This window comes from Scaptodrosophila lebanonensis, unplaced genomic scaffold (assembly GCF_003285725.1).
Source record: "Scaptodrosophila lebanonensis strain 11010-0011.00,11010-0021.00 unplaced genomic scaffold, SlebRS2 tig00000123-arrow-arrow-pilon, whole genome shotgun sequence".
In the NCBI taxonomy this organism is placed as follows: Eukaryota; Metazoa; Arthropoda; class Insecta; order Diptera; family Drosophilidae; genus Scaptodrosophila; species Scaptodrosophila lebanonensis.
This window is the reverse complement of record NW_022060581.1, coordinates 1,134,677-1,152,550: the sequence shown is the minus strand read 5'-3', so window position 1 is coordinate 1,152,550 and position 17,874 is coordinate 1,134,677. Positions and strand designations below refer to the sequence as shown.

Below are 17,874 nucleotides of genomic sequence, written 5' to 3'. Positions count from 1 at the left end.
GAGTGTGGTGAAGAAGGTGAATTGAATGGCGCTGCCAGCTCGCTGAAATGCAGACCTGCGTTTGGTATTTCATAAGCCGCACAGAGTGTGGTCACACTGGTAGCACCAGCAGCAGCAGGGCAGACAGACGGACTGGCGATTGTATGAGTGCGCGTATGTTGAGTTAGTTAATTAATCATTTTTTCCGCAAACACCTATTGTTGTTGTGTTGTGAACGTGTTTAAAAAAAGCTTTTAATTCAATTACAACTAATAGTAAGAGTCATACAATTTCGGGAGCAATGCTGCTGCCATTGTCGGGTGTGTGAGGCTGCGTGCCCCTGTGTGTGTATGAGTTTGTATGTTCGTGTGTGTGTGTGTGTGTGTGAGCAAATCAAAACGCCAGAAACAGAAATTCACAAAAAATCAAGCAATCCTACCTGAGGCCAACCACACAACAACAACAACACAAACATACAAACGGTAGTGGGCTTCCAAAAAGAGCAACGATAACAATAACAACAACGACAACTGTTAATGTGCGTTGTGCGTTTTAATAACTGTTTTCCCTATTGTCGCTGTGTTGTGTGTAGTGAACAAAGCGGTTCGCGCGTTCAGTTAGTTGAGCAATTTACAGTTCACATTCCGTATTGCAATAACAAAAACAACGGCGTCTGCTACCAAAAAGATACCCGCAATTGATATTTTTTGTATAAGGTTAGGTCGTCGCAGTGCGTGAGATTTGCATGCGTGTACCTGAATGTGTGGCTGTGTGTGTGTGTTGTCTGTTTTTTTTCCCCAGCCCCGGCCAACTCAAGTCGAAATGAAGTGAAAGTCTTGGCCCAAAAAGCGAGAGTGCTTCTGTTGTCTTTGTTTTTTTTTTTGGTTTTTTGTTTTTGTGCGTTTGTTGTAACTTTTATGCTAATTCGCTGTTTTTTTCTCAGTGCGTGTACCAGTACAGAAATAATAATAATAATAATAATAACAACAACAACAACAGCAGCAGCCAATATTTAAAACACCGCCACTAAGTCTGTGATTACAAATACAACAACAACAAGAACAGAGCAGCAGCAACACCAACATGGGTCTTCTGCTATCCCGCCTATGGCGCATGTTTGGCAACGAAGGTAAGTGTGCAGGAGATGGATGAAGAGTGGAAGGATTGGTGTCAACACTTGTTGGTTGTTAGCAACAACAGCAATAACATTAACAAGAAGAAGAAGAAGAACAGTAAGGAACATCATGAATTCTGTTGAACACATCTTCGACGTTGTCATTTGATTTCCGCATTTTATTTATTTGTTTTTGCTGTTTTGGCGTTCATTGTTTTCGATTGTGCTCGCTTTAAATTGCCATTAGCGCCATTTACTTAAAATTTATTTCGATTTCCGCTGTCGAAACACAATAATAACAACAACAACACACAAAGACAGTCTATTTGTCACCCACATGCTAGCGCCGCCTTTGTGTACCTATTGTTGTTGTTGTTGGTAATATTGTTAGTATTGTCGTCTAGTTTTGGAATCTCCAAAGACACACACAAAAACAGGCAATTGGACTTCGTTGTTGACCTTGTCAACAAGCGTGCGCCAACAACAACAGCGATGGCAGCAATGGCAGCAGCAGAGAAAATCGAATATTGAGCAGCTAATGAAGAGACGCAAATGTGGCGTCGACGTTAACAGCAACAGCAACAACAACCACCAACAACCACAATTGTAATAAAAAAGAGAACAAGCATGTTGTTGTTGTTGTTGCTGCTGCTATTAAAATTCTTTGCGTTGTTGCCGTTGCTGCTGCTCTGCTGCTGACGGCCCAGTTTTGATTTCTTTTGCATAAATTACATTCTCTATGCAAATTGATTTTTCTTAATTGAAATACGCTCGCATATATTGTCAAGCCGGAATGACGGAATCGGTTGCATTCCGAGGCAGTTATAGCCCCAGTTTCCCCCATCTAGCATACAGTGGTCCAAGGGCAGGCACATCTTTCGCACTAAACGTTTAAATATTAAGCTTATATTGCAAATTAAATACGAGTTTATTTACTTTGTTGCTGGAACAGTTACGGTGTTTTGGCCGATGGAAAATGTTTCTCGCCCACTGTGCCTCAAAACTAAGTAGCAGCTAAAAAAGGCATGGAAAATGTTTACATCTTTAATGAAAAACTTTCTAATTTAAATTATGGGCTTTGGCTTGCAAAAAATCTGCTTCAAACTAAACAGATTATCTTTATTTTTAATTGTCGGCCTTATTCCCAGAGACAATTTTTTGTTTGAAGAGTCAGCTCTCCAAGCAATTTCTAATATTATTGTAGTTGAAAAAAGCGAAGCCGTCGAGTTAGAAGCGATTGTACAATTTCGAATTAATCGGAAAATCTACCTGTATTCAATACTTTGAAGTTTGTTACTAAAGCTAACTAAATTAATTCATTAATATGGTTACTAATGTACGAGAAACACATGATACCATTAGTTTGTATGCCTTTCCTAAATAATAGCTGATGGTGTTTGTTCAACGATGATATTTAATTGCACTGCCAATTGTTGTCTAATCTAAATTCCTGCCAATTATAAGTCTCATGTAATCTTGATGTCAATTGCTTTAAACGGCCTTTTAATCACAGGAACGTATGTTTGTTATCTCTGCTTACAATAAACGATCTCAGCAAACTTTGCGGCACTAAGTGGGGCTTCAATTTGTGGATTTCTTTAAAGGCTCCAGAAGTCGAAGGGTTATTAATTTTGGTAGGATTGGTTGGATAAGTTGCTGTAAAACCAAACTATTAAAGCATAGTGAGTTATTCATTATTTAATTATTATTAAAGAGATAAGTGGCAAATAGTCTTGCACACTTACATAGCTGTAGGAAACCCTCATTGCCGGTCTATAAACATATTGCGTACAATAAAAGCTACCCACTGAGTCACGCGGAGAATGAAAATGAAAAAAAGTCCGCTCTCTGTCTCCGACAATGGCGGTCATAGCGGTAATGGGTTAATGCGTGTGTGCTGCTGACGCTTGCATGACTACGGTTTGTTCACCTCACGATGTGTCATGCAACAAACTGGCACATTAGAGTGACTCCCTGCCCCCTTCCTTCCTATCCAGCAATCGCTGCTTGTCACAATGGCCGCGAGTGAGTCGATTTTTACTTCAAGGTACGACTATCTATTATCGGTTACGAATTATCAATGAAAAGAGTTCTTTGGGGTTATTCTTGTTTCAATTCATTTATCAGTTTACCGATAAAGCAAGGCAGAGATATACTCGCATGTACAGGGTGTATTTGTCTGTGAATTGTTACTTTTCAGCTGTTTGTCATGTTTTCCATTCGATCGCTTTTCTTCAATTGGCAATGGAAGGGAACAACAAGGTGGATTTAATTCAAATTCGTTTTATACTTGTAGTTGTTGTTACCAACTGCGCTTACTTGTGTGATAAGCTGTGGCTGAACTCCACAATGCCTTGACCGTTGACTGGCGGTTCGTGAATTGCTTGCCGAGCTGACGGCCACTAGCCAAGGTCGTCGTGGGACCCACAAGGCTGTGGTTCCCCACCGCCAGCAGCTACGCGTCAACGATGACGACAATACAAGCTGAAAAGGCGCAGGAAAATTGTGTCATATGTCGCTTGACCTTAATATGGACTTGAACTCGCGCCTGGCCCCCTGTCCGTCTGTCCGCCAGTCCGCCTGGCCGCCAAAAACGAGAACACAGACAAATGGCCAAGTGGACGGCGATTTGCTTGCGTTGATAAAGTTATTGTAAAACGATTCCGAACTGTTGCCCATTGAGGAGGTTGTTTTCTGTCAGTCTTACTTATCAGTATCAGTCTCTTATCAGCGCATGGGTTATAAACTGCCAGCTAGTTAAGCAATTACAACATTTGTTAGCCTTATAAGGCGTATCTGTGAACTTCTGACAATACTCGTATAAGGTGTAAAAAGTTCTAGACTTTAGACATAAACTGTGTGTCTGATTTCCTAATTGGGTTCTCCAGATCTGTTGGTTCTTCTTAATGCAACAAATGGTCGCTTGGCTTAGCAGATTTGTTCAGTCATTCGGTTCCTATTGTTTAGTTTCTATATAAGCTATTTTTTCATTGTGAGAAGGCAAATTTTACAATGAACATAATAAGCAATACATATTATTTTAATGCCTACCTTTGGAGCCCCTTTTCCCCTCTTTGAGTCTGAATTTTGTAAAAAAAAAGCTTCTTAGTGAAAAAACAGACTTACATTAAAACTATATACATGTAGGGAATATATGGGAGTTATATGTAAGTCTCAAATCATTTAGATCTAAAAATGTTAGCTGTTTTTTCCCCCAATTTGTTCTCGTGCCCAGTTCACCCGCATCGAGCACGCTCCGATAACCTTTATGAGCAATTTAAATATACACTTGTGTATTTCCAATATATAGTATTTATATACATACATATGTATGTATGTGCATCGTATATGTAGAGCTAGAGCTGATTGTGCCTATTTACCGATTAGTTACAATTCCTATTGAATGTGCTGCTTGTTGAGAAATATTATTGAACAGCATCTCGTCATTTTGTTTCTCATTTCATTTCATATCTATACTTGTATATATCTTATTTTTTATCACACGGGCTTCAATTGTGCGCAGTTCAGTTCCTTCAACCTGTCTGGGCGGTTTTGCTTTTTTACCGAACATAACATTTTGAGGTATTTTGTTACCTGCTGCTGTTGTTGTTGTTGTTGTTTTCGGGTGTGGGCCACAGCTGTTGTTGGCCGAGTCCAAAAGGGCACCAACAGCATTGATTTCGTCTTAAATTTCATTAAAAAATTGGCTGCCCTGCTGCCTCTGTAATTCTATATGCGCCAATCATACATATAGTATTGCCAAAGGAGCAGAAGATTTCCATTTTTCAAGTTTTAAATTTTTCCTTTTTTAGTTTCCCTTTGATCAGCATTCAATTAACATCCGCTTAGTAGCACAAATAGTAATAATAAAAAAGCTTTATATATAATAAACAGCCATAACAAAAACATCAACTTTTTGTATTTACTCGCTGTTGACGTTTTTATTTTCAACGCCATTTTCGCTGTTCTTGTTTACGTGTGTGAGTGCTTTTTTATAAAATTCAAGGTGAAGATCGCCGCGCAATTTCATTAAACAGTTTTATTTTACTCTAGAAAATGGGATTGTAGCACGAGCGGCCCGCTTGTTAGGCAATGCATAAAAAATGATTTGTGTTTAGTTTATTTTAATGCCTTTAACCGATTTATCAAGGCAATATCACACTCAATGGGACCCCATATCTCTTCAGAAATATGTAATATATTTATTTATTTAATCGACAAACAAAGCTGTTTGTTTATTTCAATACCTATTTTGGATTCATGAAGGCATCTTCACTTCAAATCGGATTAAAAATCGAGGATAACTTGTCAGTAAGATCGGATATTAAAAGATTAGCAAAAGTTTCCATTATGCATCTAAATTTTTTTTTGAGTTTATTTTATTTCAACACTTATTTCTTATGATTAATCAATTCATTATCACTTCAAATCGGAATCAAAATCGAGGATCACTTATTAGAAATATGGGATTTTAAAAGATTAGCAGGGCGTTTAAAAGACTATGAATTAAAAAGTTGTTTATTTCAATACTTATTTTGGATTTATTCATTTCCACTTCAAATCGGACTCAAAATCGAGGAGAACTTGTCAGTAATATCGGATATTAAAAGATTAGCAAAAGTTTCCATTATGCATCTAAAATTTTTTTTGAGTTTTTTTTATTTCAACACTTATTTCTTTTGATTAATCAATTCATTATCACTTCCAATCGAACTCAAAACCGAGGATCACAATGATTTCTAAAATGTTTTATTAAATGGGGTTAGTTGGTGATTATTTTTTTTTTTCTAAAAAACCTTTTTGAGGACAGAGATTCTTTTTTTTTTAGAAATGTAGGTAGATTAGTGATCTTCATATCCCCAAACGAAATTCACATATCGCTTTATAAGTATACGCTCATTTAAGGGGATTCGGTATTTTAATTGCTATAGGTTTGGGTCATAACTTTAGCTTATCAGTTGAAAATATAGGATCGGAATCGAACATCTCTGAGATGTCTATAACTAGTGTACTATTTATAAATAATAATTTATAAATAAATAAATAAATAATGCTTTTATTTTTCAGTTTCACTTTGACAGCAAATTAAGTTTTAGGTTAGTACTTGTATATGGTTTTGTTGGAGGGATAGTGATCTCTTGGTCTAAAGCTATCTAGATATGACTCTGTATTGTTTAAAGGTATTTTAAAAGGTTGGACCTTCTAGTCATAACATTTTTGAAATTGTTTAATAACATTTAAGCGTATTATTTTGAGTATTGAAAAGGAGTTGTTGAACTCTTCTAAAAGACAAGCTCTTATAGACTTTAATTTCGTCTAGAAACGTAATTTCGTGACCTCTCTTGACAAATTTTGTATAGGTATTTAGCTTTTGAAGAGTTGTGTTGAAAATATAGATTGTGGTTAAAGAGCGTAGGGTATGAACTGTTCGTTCTGATCCATCTGCCGCTACACGTTGATTATTTCTGTTAATTGTATTTGTGTTTTTGTTACGTTTTTAGCATCGATTTGTTGTGTTGTTTGCCTTTCTTCGACGCAGCTAGTCCCCAAGCTATTGTTTTTTAGTTTCATTCGATCTTTTGACCTGCAATATTAATCCTTTGCAGTGAGATCAGAAGCTCAAGCTGGTGCCGATAAACACTGCAACTAACTAACTTTCGCATCGATCGGCAACATCAATAACTCTCTGATTGTGCAACTCGAATACATGTAGAGATGTGAGAGCGTTTCTGCGTCTCAACGATGAAGTCATCGAATTCGTCAACAAATTTGCGCTTTTAAATGAATTTGTTGTTGTTGTTATTGTTGCTTATCGAGCGAATAATGTTTTCATTTTTTCATGTGTTTGGCCAATCATAAATATTTATAAATCTTATCGGAGGAGAAACGTAACAAAGCGAGAAACTTTCGGTTTCAATAGCCCATTTCCATACTGAAGCTGTGTCTTGGCACGAAACGAGAAAACGACAAACCGTATTAAATGAGTTGGCTTTTGACTTCTGACGGTTCAATGAACGCCCTCTGGGTATTAAGGCCAATTAAGTGTGTCCGCCCTTACTCTGCGTAGAGAAATCGGTTAAGTGAAATGAAAATGAACAAAACCGGTTTAACGTTGCTGGAATGAAATGATAATTAAATCAATAAGAATTTTCCATTTGAAATCATATTTCTGACATAACACTTGCCAAGATCTGAATAACTAAATAATGCAATGGAAATAAAGAATGGAACACAGAATTGATGTTTTGGAAAATGGGTTTATTTTAAATAGTCCGTATCAATACAATGTTTTGCACGATCAAGAAGCATTTCGAACGAGGCATGTCCTTCAGCATGTGGGCTTCAAAGGCCTTAGCGCTTTTCTTTTAGATGCAATTTTCCAAATAGGGTTTAGTAATACTGAGTCAAATCAAGTGAATATATAGAGAGTGGTTGATGATTAGCACTCGATTTTTTCACAAGTTTCGACCGATGACGCGGAACGAATGACCGATGAATAATTTCCTTCGCATTGTAGACTTGACTTCTCCAAACAACTTGTAGCTTTTATTTGTCACGATCCTATTATTATTTTATAACTAGTCACAATTATGTACAAGAAGTTGTGGCCCTGACTTCTTCCGAACTTTTTGTACCGCTACCACAAATACCGTGTTAGTATGCGCGTGATAGTTCGGCTTCTATATATCCGATTGTTATGCAATTTTGAGGGAATATCGATAAAAGATATATCTAACTAGAGTAGCAGCTTTATTCTAAGTAATGAGTTATGATAAATATAATTGACCATTTCTAATTCGTACTCATATTACACTTTCAAACATCAGACAGAAGAAAAGGCTCTACTCTATAACTAAACGTCGAATCACAGCAACTACTTCAGCAGCAAAGGTTTCTTCATTTTTATTTCCATTCTCAATTAACATACATATGTAAATGAAATCACTTTTCACGTCCGAAAATACTCTAAAGAATTGGTTTTCAAGTTCCATTTCCACGTCCAAACATCAGTTCTGTAACATCAATCAGTTAAACGTAGAAAAATAAAAATTACAAATGACCACATTTGATTCGAAACAGTTCTTCAATTTGAAAATGTTTATTTAATCTAAATTCAAAATTAGAGGCTTTTTATTATTTCGAAAATTTAATGAACCGAATAACTATTGAAGTTATTAAGGCTTTTTCTCTTGAAAATATTCTGGTTTTTTTTGGAAAATGGTTCTAACAGTTGCGTTACGATAATACTGTACTTAAGATCTTTTTGTAAGAAAGACGATCAAATACAGATATGCTGCATATATTATAGGGTAAATAGTTTGCAACAAAAAGAGCAATTAATATTAACAGCGCAACTTTTTGGGTTTGGAACTTTATCATAAAATGAGCGAGTTTCTTGGAAAGGGGCCACTCATTGAACTATCAAATAATCCGGAACAATTTAACGTTCCATGGCTGCAATAAAATTGTTTTTTTAAATTAATTTTTTTATAATCGGGTTTGGTCTTCAATCCCTAAAGTTTATATCCTTCTCTCTCTATATACATATCGTATATCATAAATGTAGTGTTTTGATTTTTACATTTAACCAAATATATTGGAAAAACTATGCATAGCTGATTATTTTAATGACCTCCTCTCCATTTCTCACTCCAATAGAACACAAACTTGTTATGGTTGGTCTCGACAATGCGGGCAAAACAACAATACTCTATCAGTTTCTGATGAACGAAGTGGTGCATACAAGTCCGACCATTGGCTCCAATGTCGAGGAGGTGGTCTGGCGGAATATTCACTTTCTGGTATGGGACTTGGGTGGACAGCAAAGCTTACGGGCCGCCTGGAGCACATATTACACAAATACCGAGGTGAGTTCGGTGTCTCACTTTGGATGGCAGTTGAAATTCAAACGCATAACGCACATATTTCGCATTTCACAGTTCATCATAATGGTAATCGATTCAACGGATCGCGAGCGATTGGCCGTGACACGCGAGGAATTGTATCGAATGTTGCAACACGAGGATCTCAGTAAAGCCAGTCTGTTAGTGTACGCAAATAAGCAGGTGAGTTCGAGTGTTAAAATGTAAGTGACAATCTTTTAATGCTCTCTGCATCTTCAGGACCTGAAAGGCTCAATGTCTGCGGCGGAAATTTCCAGGCAATTGGACTTGACTTCCATTAAAAAACACCAATGGCACATACAAGCGTGTTGTGCGCTCACAGGCGAAGGGTAGGCTACACATCATTCTTCATTCTAGCTCCTTGGTGAAATCTTTCGATTCTGACAAGTTTTATGCTTGATAGAGAAGTTGCAGCATTCTGCTCATAGTTTTTTAGTTTGCTCTTGTAGAAATTACGAAAGAGCTGGCTAATACAAGTCATATTTAGAAATTGAAAGCTGTAGAAACATATAAGCTATGCGTGTGCCAAGTTTGGTGCGTCTAGCTCTTACAGTCTACGAAATACAAACGTTCAGACCGTCGAACATACTTCATACATTATTATTTTTATTCTTGATTGTAAATAAGACATCGTTTTGTAATTCTCCTATGAATTTGTATCAGCAGTTTTAAATCAAATCGAATACATTTTGTCCCGTGCACACGTACTTCAAGTTATTGGCAATATGACGTTTGTATAGACATAGTATCTCTTGTTATATATATAGCTTTGTTGGGTTATCAACAGCACGCTGCGATAAGGCCAGTTCAGCTTAGTCCGACAGAACAGTTCGCAAACAGCTGGCAAATTTGTTTGCCTCGCTATGAAGATTTAAATGTTTATATGCCCGATAATGCCTTGGCTGACATTGGTCGCACTCAGAACATGAAATAGATATAGAAAATCTGTAAATATCTAAACATAATGAGGTTCACGTGAACTCCGCTTTACAATTTAGTGGCAGCTAATAAAAGTAGGCTTGCTGAGAGACCGGAACGTAGCGAGTAGAAAGATTTCTAGTGACAACCGCAATTTTCTAGTTAGTTGTTATAGACTGTTTAGCTTAGGAGCCTTGAAAACCGCACAGATAATATGTATTTTAAAGATGGAAAGCAAATGAAATGCAAAGTTCCTTCAACGTTTGCCTTAAATTTCTAAGGGCCTGTTAACATTTTTCAAACAAATTGCCTGAAAGAAGAATAATATTTTCTCAATAATGGGCATTAAATTATTTCGTATATATTTCAGATATATGCGTATGTATTTAATTATTAACATAGGTGCTTTTTTTGCGACGCTTCAAAGTTTCTCTTAGTAAAGATTGTTTTATTTTTTTTTTGTTATATACAATAATAAAAATTTAGTGTTAAAATCATCTTGCAAAATATAAGTAGGTGAGTCTGAAAAGGACATTAAAATTCATACGCCTGATTCACGACACTCCTAGTCCTATTTATAACGAGCTCTATATTGAGAATAGTCGAGTTTTTTGAGAGAAATATGTATAATACATACACATTTTTTAGGGTCCACTTTTTAGGAGTGTTTAGTTCTTGGCAATATTTTCTGCTTCTATAGATCAATATTCTCTGGGCAAACTTTTTTTAGAGGTAGACATTGTTAAAGAATTTTTTCGATGTATCAGAATAATGGGAGAGTTAGGAAATCATTCAATTCGATTCAATTTTCTTAAAAACCTGAATTGACAAATGAGATAAAGATATATTATTGTTGAGAGTACAGACTAGCCTTTTTACTTCATTAAAAAAAATAAAATTAGGAATTCAAATGTACAGAAAACATGCGCTAATGTAAATGTTATACGTTTTTCGATTTCGAATTAAATTAGAGCATATAAATAGGGAAATTGTTATAATTGGAAATATTTATAGAACTGATTGATATTCTTCTCATGAGTTTAAATTGTGATACATTGAATAAATTTTAAGTGATGAAGATGGAATGATATCGGTTCATTATCTGTGCTCCCAATAGAAATGGAAAACTTGGAGAACTCAACGGAACCAAACTTATCTCAATCTCTCTTTCTCTCTCTTTTCGTTTTTGGCTCTCTTTGGCGCTCGCAGCTTGTATCAGGGACTCGAGTGGATTGTGCAACGCATCAAAAAGAAATGACAGACAGATATGGACTGCGCTAGTTTATAGTTAATTAATTAATTAATTGAATAATTTAGACAAAGCAAATTTTGCAATTAACAATTACAACAACAACAACAACAGCAGCAGCAGCAACAGCAACAGAAACAGCGGCAGCAACAACAACAACAACAGCCGCAGCCGCAGCCGCCGCCGCCATTCTGCCAACAGAATGCGTGAGAGAGTGCGGGTGAGGAGAGCTGGAGAGAAAGCGCTCTCTCGCAGGGCTGCAGAGCCGCAAAGCAACCAAAACTGTCTGTTCATCAAATAATAGCTTTCAGGTAAAGGCTAAACTTAATTACAAATTTAATGTACGAGTATTTTTTTCTAAACTAGTTATGACAACAAATTGTTCAAATTGTAAATGCCATCGTGTGCAGTTTAGCTTTCTATACATAATCGCGTTTCTTAAACCTAATCAATTCATTAATTAATGTACGTTTAGTTTGCTGATTGTTGATTTGGGGGAAACACTTCTTTTATTTTCACTTTTGTCTTGTCTGTTTGTTAAATTCTTTTCTGTTGGCCTCTGCTTTTGTACAAACTATTTAGTTCCAATAAATCAAAATTGATTGCGCCGTTCGTTCCACTGCTGATCCGAAAATTCGTGTGCTTCAAACCGAATCGAGAATCGTGTGTATACCCCAATTGTTTTAAAAACTAAACCTAAGATATACACTTATACATATACATACATACATACATACATACATACTTATATATATATATATAAATTGACAAGTTTTTTTGCTCGCCTTCCCTTTGCTCCATAAGATTAGTTAAATATTGTACGAGAGTTGGTTGCCTTTTTGAGTGCAGCGCGTGTTAAGCTTTATTTAAAATTTAATACACAAATTGACGAAGGAACGAAGTATAGATTGATCGAAGGATGGGAGAAGGAGAAGAAGAAGATGAAGGTTTTCAAATTTAGTTTCTAAGTTGTTTGTTTATGCCTTAATTAATGTAAATGCTTAATCTATTTTTAAACTAATTAAGCAGCGCCAATTAACCACTTCCATTTGAGTAAACAACAATAAACAAACAAACAAACAAACAAACAAATGAAAAAGTCAACAAACAAAACACAAGAAAACAAAAGAAAAGTGCAACACTTTCAAAACACATCCAGGCGAACATTCAACGAGAGACAACGTCGAGACATATAGAGTTATATGATATGTACAATCATAGACAACAAGCCACGATTCACGAATAAGCATGCATACACAAACAAGTACGTGTATACATATATAAAATATATGTACAAGTATGTATATATTTTGTACATCGCAATAGAAAATACATACATATACATAATTGCCAATGTAATTAAAAAATAGACGTTGATATGAAATTTATAAAGAAAAAAAAAAACAAAAACAAAACACATTAACGATAGTCCTTAACTTTGGCGGTGCAGCTAAAGTTGATGTGCGTTCTCCAGGGCCACATAGATAAGTAGTATATGGCGGCTATATCATAACATACGCATCAAACAAAAAAAAAAAAAAAAAAACAACAAAAAAGAACTGGAACTAGAAAGTGCCGCCCGGCCCAGATGGACAACGCCCAAAAGTCAAATTAATATGTTGTGTGTGTTTTTTTGTGTGCATGTAATCTGTTCTGTGTTTGCCAAACTGAAGATGTTGAGAACGGAAGATATTGAGGATAATGATTACGGTAATGATAATGCAAATGTATTTGTAACAAAGTTATACATATTTCGTAGGCTAAACAACTAATGTTAAATTGCAAGTGGCATGAAATAAAAAACAAGGAGAAAATTCAACACTTTTCCAGCAATTCCAGTTCGATTTTCAGTTTCTGTTGGTCACCCTCCTCCTCACTTCTTTCATAAAAAGTAGCTAAATAGAGCGAACAGGGAGATGGAGAGAAAGAGAGAGAGAGAGAGAGAAGATTGAATTTCAGAAATTTGGTAAGCAATACAACTATTTTAAAGGCACCATTTGCAGTCAGAGTAAGAATAAGAATAGATCGGCCCTGAAACAGATAAAAAGTAAGTTTATGTGAACCGGTATTGATGGCATTTTTTTTTTGTTAGCGAGAATTTTAATGAATAATCTCCAGGAGTTTACATTTCTGGTAAATGATGCTTGTATACTGACCTCAGCTCTTGATTCTATCAATCGCGACCTCCTCTTCTCTTGAAGCTTCAGCTTATTGGACTTCCATATACTCTTTTGGAGTATAAATATTATCCCAACTCGTGGTGTTCCTTGGATATTTATTATTAATTCTGTTAATAAACGAACTGCTTTCTATACTCATGTATTCGTTGGATGTGAACATTTTCTATCGTAGGACGACCCTCTGCAAAATATTCGTTTCGTAATAATCTGAACTGCTTGCAATAGTCATAATGAGTACTCGGTTTAGTCAAAACTATATCGAATTTTTTATTTTTGTGCTAAGGTTATTTTTAATGAGAGTTTCCTTAGTACAGACTGTATTTTGTGTATTTCCTACTTGAGCTTTAATCGTCGTCTCCACTATCGTATACAAGTCTAAAGGTATAAACTAAACTAAACTACTGTACAGTTCCGTAGTTCGGCCTGTACTAGATTAGTATTCATCTGTTTTTTATTTTATAAAATGCATCGGTTTCGTCTAAATAAATATTTTCATAAATTCCACAAGAAAATTTATAAAAGCATATATTTTTCAGAAGACATTTATATTTTTGTATTGATATTTCTTATTAATATTTAACAAATTATGCAAAACAAATCTGCTAAAAGCAATACTCTGCGAAAAATAAGTAGAAAAGCTCTATTTTAATGTTTATTTAGTTCGCATAAGAATCGTCCAAAGTACTAAGTTTTTAAATTTCTTCTACTACTGTTACCGACTCTTTTTCCATTTCCGAGTTCGATTAAATTGTCTGGCATCGATATTGGTAAATGTTTTTACATTTTTGAAACCTTTCCTTAGTCATTCAAAACAATTTTAGAGCCTTTCTCTGCGCTGCACAGATGAGTTGTTATTGTTGTGTCTGTGCGAGCTTACAGTTTGAGAGCGAAAGCTTTGCGCCCAACAAACCGTGCTCAGGTGGCAGACCAATGCTTGCCCAACTGTGGCCAATAACAGAGACTCTGAACTCAAAGCAGGAACGCCAAAAACCGCAACGTAAAAGCTTTGAAGTCGCGATTAAAAAGAAAACATTATTTATGAGAAACAGAAACACCTGTGAAGAGAAGAAAAAGCCCCAAAATGACGAGAAAAGAACAACAACAATTAAAACAATCAGAGCTAACAGACTAGCAGAGGCTAGACAAAGAGGCGTGGCCATGGTTAGCTAAGAAGAAGAACAACAACAGCAAGAAAACAAATTGAAATCTAAATCGCAGCATTCGTTCCGTTCGGCGGCCAGTTACTTGAGCGACCTCGTGGTGCGAACAACAAGAGCTTTAGCAGCGGAAGCTTTGCGATTGGCTGACAACAACAATAATGCACACAATTGAGGTGCCCGCATTGAACGGTCTGGGACAACCGATCTCGGACATTCCGGCCGGTCCTGCCAGCTACCAGCCACAAGTGATTTTTGCTCCAAATCAGACAGCCCCATCCCAGGCACGCATCGGCTCGTTGGTAGCTGATCTGACGGCGCGGGGCCAGTTCTTCTATGGCATCGAAATAACGGCACGTACCGCTGGTAAGCCGACGCATCTGGATTTTAACGACTTTCTGCCTGTCCTGCCCACATTCGTCAGTCTGGTCTGGCTGGGCTGGGAATATTGGAAGGTACATCCCATTGAGCATGTAAATACGTTAACTCTGGCTAAGCACCTGGAGCCGCATATTCCCGTAATGCCACATCTGAGTGCCTATCGGCTGAGTGAGAAGCGATTAGATGCATTTCTGGCGATGAATCTCAGCAACATGCTGGCCGTTCGTGGAGATAAAGTGTATGCCGATCAGATCTATACATATAGTCAGCAGCTAGTGAAGAGGGCGCGACGTGCCCGGGGAGGTGAGTATTTAGTTTAGCAGCTCTGTGGGGCTATCAGCGGAATCGGCGTTACTACGTCCCCTCTCCCTCTGTCCCTTTTTGCTTTGTAGATACGCTTTCTATTGGCGTTGGAGGTTATCCGGAGGGCTATACAAACGAGCCCACTCACACACATTATGCAGCGCAAAGTATTGAACATCTGAGAGAGAAGGTGAGATGAAAATAGAAGATTTTTAATTAATAACCTTTCTTGATCGATTCCGGTTTATATTTGGGGTATTCACACTAAGTTGAGAATTAACCGGTTCAGTAGTTTCAATTGGGCCTTCAGGTTGAGGTGCAGAATCACAGGGGAATCACAAATCGCAAGTGAAACAGGCCTTGTCTTGTCAGCTTTTTCAATTGCCACTTTGTCATGCTCAAGTCCCCTCGAGTGTCTCCAGTATTTTAAGACTCATAAACAACTCGACTGCCAATTATTTCATGCAGTCCCCCCATCTCGTATCCGGTTATATATTTAAAAAAGTCAATTATCATCGCAATTTAGAGAGACAAAGCAATCGTGAATTGTCGAATTTTTAGGGAAAAGTGTTTACAATTCTCAGTATTGAATAATCAGAAAAATAATTCGTTTTGTATACCAAAGGGTCCAACCTCGTTCTGAGAGAGATAATCAGTCGGTGGAAAATTTAGCCAGACTCAGCAAATATTAGCCCGCGATTTGCAAGATAAGCAGGTCTGAATGTAAATCCCCTTCTTAGGAAAGCGATTTTTGTTGTTGCTGAATGGTAGACTAATGTTCAAGAGACCGAAACGTTGATCCCCGCTTAGATACAGAATTCACTTATTTCTTACCCAATTAATACTGCTTAACATTTGAACCTTAATTCTTGCTCAATTCATTTAAAGACTAATCTTATAATATTATTATTATTATTAACTATATTTGTAGGTTGAGTCCGGCGCTGATTTCATCATCACACAGTTCTGCTACAGGCCCGAGATGATTGTACAGTTCGTTCGGGATTGTCGCGCGGCCAACATCACAGTTCCGATCATGATGGGAGTGGCGGTGCCAGACTCATACCGCAGCTATGGGACATTGGAGAAGATAACGGGTGTGCGACTGCCGCTGGAGCTGCGCGCCCAAGTCGAGCAACTGAAAGAAACGCCCGCCGCAGTATCCAAGTTCTTTGAGGATCTGGCGCTCCAGATCATTCAGCACGTGTTGAATGCCAATGTGGGTGTCTATGGTGTCCAGTTCTTTACCATGAGTCGCTTCAAACCCGTGCTGGCCGTGCTTCAACAGCTACGTGAACTCGGCATACTACAGGTACCGCCGGCCTCTCCAGAAACTACAAATTTGATCTGATGATCTGCCCTAATTATTAAGTAGTACAATTATTGAACGGAGAATGTTTAAGAAGTTCCTAAGTATACCTTAAATTGAAGGAAGCACTTGGAGAAACATTTAAGACGGAAGGTAATTTTTTTTTAATTTAATTTTTTTTTATTTTTTTAAGTTTTTTGTTTTTGTTTTTATTTTTTTTTTTTAATTTGTTTTTTCATTATTATTATTGAAGATCACCAACATTTGCTATCAATGTTTCATTTTCAATTTAGATTTAAAATATAGTTAATTGACCTCAAGTATAAATAAATGGTAACTTAATTTTTGGAGCCTGTAATTGGAATCTGTAAACTGACGACCAGCTGCCTTATAACGGGCTGAGTTGGAGGGGGGTAAGTATTCCTATACATACATATATAACTCCGCAAATATTGCTCGCAAGAGATTGATCAATGAGTTGCTCATTGTGCTGCTCATATTCCTAAAATTTGCGTACAATACTCAGAGCATTAGCGGAATGCGAATCCTGGCTCTGATCCTGAATCGGGACTCATCAATATTTACATAAAATTATGTATACAAGTATGTGAGTTCGCCTGGGCCGATGGTTGAAATTGATTTAGTGGTTAAAAAAGTGTGCGAATTTTAAACAAATTTAATCGACCCAATTCCTTGTTTACGGACTATTATTATAATTAGTGTTTAATTAACATTTTCTTAAGGCAAAGTTTGAATTTACTTTTCTCATTACTCTAAACACTGGTCGGGAATAGCTTTAATGCAATAAAGTTATTGTCTGCTAAAAGGATTATGTTCCTCAAATTAGTTCCCCATTGAGTTCGTAAACTCTTTGGTTAACTAAAGAACTCGAAGTAACTCAAAGTTTATCCAAGTTGGAGCTAAAAACGTTGCTATTAAACAATATGTACTTATTTCCTTCAAAATCTTATTAATGATTTACCTAATGTGTCAATCCAAAATCATACTTGAAGTATTCAAATATTTCTAGCTAACGACTATTTTTTGATGAGGGTGCTTTGAGGCGCTATTTATAGCCTAAAGAAAAGTGTTCTGTATGGATAGTATAGCGCGATTACAACTTCGAGTATATCTTATATGTTATCTTTAACTTTTTAAGTTAGTCCATTGATGCATTACTTCTCAAGAAGTTTTCAAAAAACAATTTTGCAACACTTAGCCAATGATTACAAAATGCTGCATTAGTTAAATACCAGAAGCAGTCACATTTGAGAGGACAACTGTAGACCGTCTCGAATGCAATAACTACATTAGTTCCATTGCACACCTGCAATAATAAATAATAGACTAATAGAAAAAAATTATAATAGGATAGTACAT

At 36.6% G+C, this 17,874-nt stretch overlaps 2 protein-coding genes across 3 annotated transcripts; both read left to right on the top strand.

Moving 5' to 3' along the window:
* Window positions 1-111: 111 nt before the first annotated feature.
* On the top strand, window positions 112-12,997 carry LOC115628675 (ADP-ribosylation factor-like protein 5A). Of its 2 annotated transcripts, none has more exons than XM_030524849.1 (6): window positions 112-153; window positions 923-1,108; window positions 8,753-8,961; window positions 9,034-9,159; window positions 9,217-9,326; window positions 11,125-12,997. In XM_030524849.1, exons 2-6 carry the CDS (start codon window positions 1,063-1,065, stop codon window positions 11,171-11,173), a joined length of 540 nt encoding a protein of 179 aa, XP_030380709.1. In that variant the 5' UTR covers window positions 112-153; window positions 923-1,062; the 3' UTR covers window positions 11,174-12,997. The 2 variants fall into 2 exon arrangements, with proteins under 2 accessions (XP_030380709.1, XP_030380708.1); XM_030524848.1 differs by having other exon boundaries at window positions 139-254.
* Window positions 12,998-14,278: 1,281 nt separating this feature from the next.
* On the top strand, window positions 14,279-16,844 carry LOC115628722 (5,10-methylenetetrahydrofolate reductase). The gene is made up of 3 exons (XM_030524918.1): window positions 14,279-15,185; window positions 15,275-15,375; window positions 16,117-16,844. Exons 1-3 carry the CDS (start codon window positions 14,663-14,665, stop codon window positions 16,534-16,536), a joined length of 1,044 nt encoding a protein of 347 aa, XP_030380778.1. The 5' UTR covers window positions 14,279-14,662; the 3' UTR covers window positions 16,537-16,844.
* The last annotated feature ends 1,030 nt before the right edge of the window (window positions 16,845-17,874 follow it).